The following is a 6,513-nucleotide window of genomic DNA, read 5'->3' as shown; positions in this document are numbered from 1 at the left end:
CACGTCAGAGCAAATCAAAGCAGCCAATCAGAGGAACTCTTTGCGCATTTGCGGTACGGAAAAAATAGACGCGTCCCGCTCATAGGTCCCGCTCTATACGCTGGGCGGCGCCACCGTGCAGGCGTGGGCGTGGTGTACATTCTGGTCTGTGACACACCTTCTCTGTCGTAGTTGCACTGTTGATTATTTTGTTGTGTTTTGAGTTGTTGTTCTGCTCTGTTCGAGATCATGGATGCTGAGGCTTTACTCTCTAGCTGTTATTTGAAAGTAATTGGTTGTGTATTGGCAGTGATCGTACTCGTAGGCATAGCCATAGGCGTACTATGGCGAATTAGAAAGTCAAGGTAGGCCCACATGTAGCTCCAAGAAACGGTATTGCTAGGGTTAGAATACCGTATAGACAATCCGTCGCAGAGCCTGGTCGGGCTAGCCCACATGATTCACGTATCAACTTGTGGTACTACTACTACAAGGATAGAGAGCATGGTTGTGAGAGCAAAGCCGATGAGTTACGCTACATAGTTCTCAATGGAACCATGCTCTCTATCCTTGTAAGTTGTAGTTGTACCACGGCACAAGTTCAACTGTTGTCAACTTATAAATATAAGTCAAACTTTTTTGTACCCAACATCAGTAACAAAGTCAGGAGTGTGACTTATAAGTTATACACGAGTCTAAGAAATGTTTGTACCAACTTTTCAAGGCAAAATGTGGGGTGCAACTTATACTAGGTGAATGCTCTTATAATATACATACACGAGTAAATACGGTAATTGCACTTTTGTGGTTAACCCCTAGGTCACATAAACCCAGAGGTCCCAAGTTGGGAAAATCCAAGAAAGGGAGCACTTGTGATATAACCCCCTCCCCCCCCCCCGATGATGCAAGGATATGACCTTGTGTTGTGTATTCTTGGCTGAATGCACAATAAAACTTTTGGGTACCGGTAGGCCCTTCGGCTTCGTTTCTTTGTTGGCGTACCGTTTGACATGATGACAAAAGTCAAAATATAAAAATCAGGGGCCGGTTTCACGAAGCGTACTTATAAACTTAAATATGATTAAATCCCTAATTATACTTAACTTCCCGTAATTATGATTAGTTAATCATACTTACAAATCTGTTTCACGAAGCAATTTAAGTACATATTTAACTAATCACATAATTAGCCGACTTTAACATGAATAGACTGGTACTCGCTCCCCTTTCGGCTTAGTTACTCGATGGGAATCGAGTAATCGAGGTGGGAGCGAGTACCAGTCTAAAACAAATTACACTGTATTCAATATGGCGGACCAATGCGCCAAAAATATCTTCAAGTTCGGTACATGAAAAGGAATTAATTTGTAACTATAATGACTGGAGTAGTACAGCAAATCTTAGATAATTTAAATTTCCTTGGGAAAAAATTGAAGTAAAATTTCCTAAATTGTGATTAACTTAATTATGATCAAAGTTAATTACGCTTCGTGAAACAGTCACTTCAATTTAAGTACGAGAAGTTAATCATGATTAGTGATTTAATCACGATTCAATACTTAAGTACGCTTCGTGAAACCGGCCCCTGGATACTAAATTTGTGTTTATAGACAGATAGTTCAATACAATTTCTGTTAACTTAACTCTTAAGTCATATCAGATTGCACCCTTCAGTGCAGCCCCAGGCAACACGACTCTTCGTCATATTGTATAAAGACAGTAGTCGTAAACACCAGCATAGCCATAGGTCTATAAACACAACCGGGCGATGACTATATATGGTAACTTAACTGCTGGATGAAAGCTTGTTTTCACCGCATAGCGACAGTAACTACATGCGCGCGCACCCGGACGTGACGTTTAACAACAACAAATTCCGGTCACACAACGTAAACGACGTTATTGTGAAAATCATAATTTAAGTGTTTGACATCTGTGGCCTTTTATTGTTGGCTGGAATCAAAGTACATCAACAACAACAGCAAATTTAGTAAATTTACTGATGTAAATTTTCATATGGCTGAAAAATGTTACGACCGGGAGCTTCTGGACTCATTCCGGGGCACCGGGAGCAGCGTGTCATACCGGGAGGATCCCGGTGAGACCGGGAGACTTGGGACGTCTGCATAAACCTAAGAAAGAAAACTCAACATTGTTCTGTGAGCAACACAAGTCGTTATTCTTTGGCGTTTTCAAAGTAGGACTTGTCATTTATTAGATCCCACTTTATTCCCAGAGCCTTGCTATCCCTAAACCTTTCCACGATTTCCTTCCGGGATGTCTTGCATGAGCGCCTTGAGCAACTTCATCAAATTAAACCCTCATTTGCTTTTAACATCATTGGTGTTTCACTGATGACGGTTCTTGCTTTATTCAGTGTGGATATAGACTTGAGACAATTATTGGCATAAAAAGATCTTTTAACGAGTATCCAAAAGGGCACACAATTTGTTGATCTTGAACAGTGCGTCTAAGTGCGTGTATGTGCAGGGGTCGAAATTAGCGGTATCCCGATATCCGCGGGATACCAGATTCTTGTGTTGGATACCAGATTTCAATGCTTGGTATCGCCCGGCCGTGATAGTAAAAAAAAAATCGCAAATTTGGGTAGTGGTTGTTGAGTTATCAAGCTTTATACGGGCGAGCGGCATCTGAGCGAGTGCGCGGCAAGATGCGAGAGCCGAGTGCGCCACCTTACTATGCCGCACACTAGCGTTATCCACTCAACAATAATTTTGCCAATTTTAGCATGCACGGCCCATAGCATAGTGCAAGCGCAAGGCGTAATAAGCGTGTCGCGATGTGATAAACACAAATGTGCATGTGTATATCATTGTTAAGGCGAACCAGACAATGCGGCTAACGCAAATCCTGTCTGCAGTGTTGTGTGGAGGCGTATTAAAATGAACGCGAGCAAAACCAAATTTTTGGCAACAACATTTGAAAATTTTATGACATGGGGTGAATTTTATCTCGCAATATATACCTTTAATGATGTAGTAGTAAATCACGCTCAGTCAGGGAGTGACTTAGCAAGATATCAGCACGATCGTACAGTCGCTGGGCTATGGTACTGGTAGGATACCCGAGGTTTTGGCCGGTCTCGACGAATGCACTCAGCCCACTAACGATTAGGCCGGCGGAGTATAGCTCGAGCACGTACTGTATCTGCGTGCATTGTGGAAAGGGCTGCGCTTCGCATCACTCTGCTGCTTTCAGATTTGTTCCTTTTTTTTTTAACAACCGCACTCACAGGCCTGTTGTTTTTCATTCCAGTAATTATTCATAATCGTGATAAATGTAGACATTCAGAACAATTAAATACTATCAACTTTGACGCAGCTAAATACATCTGTGAATAGTTCAGCAGTTCGTACTCGGCGACCCACGTCAAAATGTCCTGATAAAACGTGGGCATTACGAAGAAGTACAGAATGCTGAATATGTAGATCTTGATGACTCAGTAATCTGCAGTCGCCATGCCAGTAGTGCATATTGTGTTTTGATGGCTATAGTTACTATTAGCTGTAGAGTTAGCTCTAGGGCGATAGCGCCTCCTCCTGCGCAGGAGTGGAAGGCTATCGCTCTAGAGGCTACTGTCAGTCTACTGTTCTGATTTGAAATCTGCATCGATAAACCGGTCTGTGCAAATCTTTAAACAAGTTTTCATATTATGGTTATATGGTTTATAAGTTTCAAGTATTTAAAGCTTATCGTATTCGGGTCTGTGCGTTCGTGTGTTTGTGTTTCGCGCGATCGATAATTAGCCGGCGTCATCCCCGCCGAGCCCCGCAGGAGCGAGGCCAGCCACAGCCAGCTGCGCTGACCTGAGCGGCGAGCGAGCATACATTACGTTGGCGTATATCGCTGGGTATTCGTGTGTTCCTCAGTCGTATGCGATGGCGTACTGTTGCTGCTGGAGGTTATGCACGTCTCCCATGAGTGCCTCTGTCACTAGTTTATATATTAATGCCTGAATACATTTGTCCTATGTGTGCATTTAATATGTATGAATAGTTGTATTATAGTCATGGAGTCAATGCGGCTGCGTATGTATTATTTTCTGTGACTTGAGGAGCAAATACTATTTTGTGATAGAGCTAGCAACAGCGATTGCAAACTCGCAGCAGACTCTGTGCCTGTGTACTGCACCATGGTCCATTAACATGGTCATCTCTGTTTTCTATTTGACTGCGTTCAAAGTGCCTTGTCTGTGCATATCTGTGAATCTGTTTCATGTTTTAATTATATTAACTTACGATTACATATTAAATAATTTGTCAAATCATTATTGAGATAACTAGTTCTGCTATATTAATGCTATTTATTTCATGGTGAGATTTTTGTGATACCAACATTTTTAAAATTACTATCCCATAAATGGGATACCAGATCTTTGGGGGGGATACCAGATTTCAATACCTAGTATCCCGAATGGATACCAAAATAAAACTCTAATTTCGACCCCTGATGTGATATCATTCTGTAGTGAGTCAGATCGCCTTGTTTATTTACCATATAAACGAGTGCATGGTGACATGCACAATTTGTTAATGAGATTGCTGTCTTACAAACACTTGTCATTAAGAGACTCACCTAGATATTTAGAGTCACAGTCAAAAGCGATCCTGACCTTGTCTGGCTTTTTATCAATGATCACTGCAGTGTTTCCCCTGCATTGACACGAGCAAGGCGGGCCGCCTCGCTAAAATTCTTAGCTGCCATACAGAAATTTGTCCAAAACACCGCCTCGCTGACGAAGGTCACTGTTCTTCCATCAATAAACGACACTTTATTGAACTAAACTCGAAATATACATTAGAATGCACCATTTTTGCAAAAATTTATAAGAGAAGTACCACAATTTTCCTGATTTTTTTATTTTGCTTTCTGGTACTTTCTCTGCGTATCCACTATAGATCTTTTCTTTTGATCTCGGTGTTGTATTTGTCTAACATTTTTCCTTTTACAAGTAGCTTTCTCATGAAAGAATCTAGGTAGACCAGGGTTCTTCCACAAGATAGGGAGCTGGTAGTGATTATCAACAATATCACATTCTTTATCCCATGTAGCTGAATCACATTTTTGTCTTGTGGAGACCATGTTACATTGCTATCTGAAACTTCATTTTCTATAGACCACATGCTGTCTAATTTCTCCTCGAGTGCTGTGGCTGTGGTGCTGACAAATTGGGAGATAACTCTTCTACTTAAAGTTGCATTCAGACACCAGCCACACATTGCGAAGGGTTCACCTCTATTGCCATCTCTGGGGTCTAGGGACATTATAACTTCGGCATGTTCTTGACCTATCACTATCAGGAGATAACTTGCAAGGAAGCCCTCACGCCTGCAAAGTGCTACTGCCCGTAGGTGTGGGTATTGGCTCACATCTATCTTTGGGGATGTCTTGACTGGTATTTCTTGAATCACTAGTACATGGCTCATATCTAGTGTTTCTTTCATATACATGTGCTAACTGAAGAAACAGATCTACTAACGGAAATTCATTTCTCAACTGAGATTCTCGAACACTTGACTGACTAACTAGGGGGAGGGGGGAGGGGGAAACTAGGGGGGTCCGGGGGGCGTGTATTTTTACCGTACGACTAATTAATGCGTAAAATCGCCACCACACCATAGACGGTATTTGGGGTTCTTGTATATATAAGATAGCCGAGTCGGTGTACAGTTAGTGACAGGTTAACTGTGCATTGTCAGGTTAACTTGTGTCCTGGCTGCAGTGCATGCGTGGTACGGTAAAAATACACGCGCCGGATGTCCTGGGCCGGATGTCCTGGTCGAACGGCAATTCTTGACGATCGATTCGCGCGCTGGCAAACTTTTATTGTGGTGGAATTTAAACGGGGCGCAACGATTCAAACAGGGGGGGGGGGTTTTCCCAAACGGGGCGCTCGCGTTTGCGCAACGTAGGGAGAACCCTGTATCTGTATCATCAGTGACATGATAGTACGGTGATTTTAACACTTGACTGACTAACATTATCAATGTAATTGTAAATAAATTGGGTGTGGTTTTACCATAACCCAGCACAGAGGGTGTAGTTTTTAATAATTCTTCATTTACCATGTAGAGATAAAATGTTGAGTAAGTCTCCTCCACTGTAATCTCCACGGTAGTTACTGGGTTCTTAACTTATCCTGCAATACCACATAATAAGGCAGCAGCCTCTAGCCAGTAGTCTATGTATGCATATTTATTTATTTATTTATTTATAGACAAGAAAAAAAGCGTAAAGATTACCCAAAGGACACTGTTGTGCTTCACCAGATAGGAAGAGCAAAATATGCTCCTAGTTTGTCACCATTTCCATTAAAGCTAGAGACCTACCTGCGTATGGCGGGAATTCCCTACATTGTAAGTATTCCATCATGGATATTAGGGCGCGTTTGTTTGGGACGAATCCGTCTGATCGAGATCATATAATCCTGATCCGACCAAACAAACGTAAAACTCACTTTCTCCGGTTCACGTTTCGTTGTGACCTATCACGGATGGTTCATAACAAAGAACA

The 6,513-nt window shown here is 42.0% G+C and overlaps 1 protein-coding gene across 1 annotated transcript in view; it reads left to right on the top strand.

The window, feature by feature from the left end:
• Positions 1-124: 124 nt before the first annotated feature.
• Positions 125-6,513, top strand: part of LOC106816605 (failed axon connections homolog) — an 11,746-nt gene continuing 5,357 nt past the window's right edge. The window contains exons 1-2 of the mRNA XM_014821226.1: positions 125-344; positions 6,218-6,356. Of these exons, the coding sequence (XP_014676712.1) occupies positions 229-344; positions 6,218-6,356 (255 nt within the window). The 5' untranslated portion in view covers positions 125-228. The remainder of the gene's footprint in view (positions 345-6,217; positions 6,357-6,513) is intronic.

Source organism: Priapulus caudatus, unplaced genomic scaffold (assembly GCF_000485595.1).
Source record: "Priapulus caudatus unplaced genomic scaffold, Priapulus_caudatus-5.0.1 Scaffold1430, whole genome shotgun sequence".
Lineage (NCBI taxonomy): Eukaryota > Metazoa > Priapulida > Priapulimorpha > Priapulimorphida > Priapulidae > Priapulus > Priapulus caudatus.
Note: the sequence above shows the minus strand (reverse complement) of the source record. Positions and strands in the feature narration are given on the sequence as shown.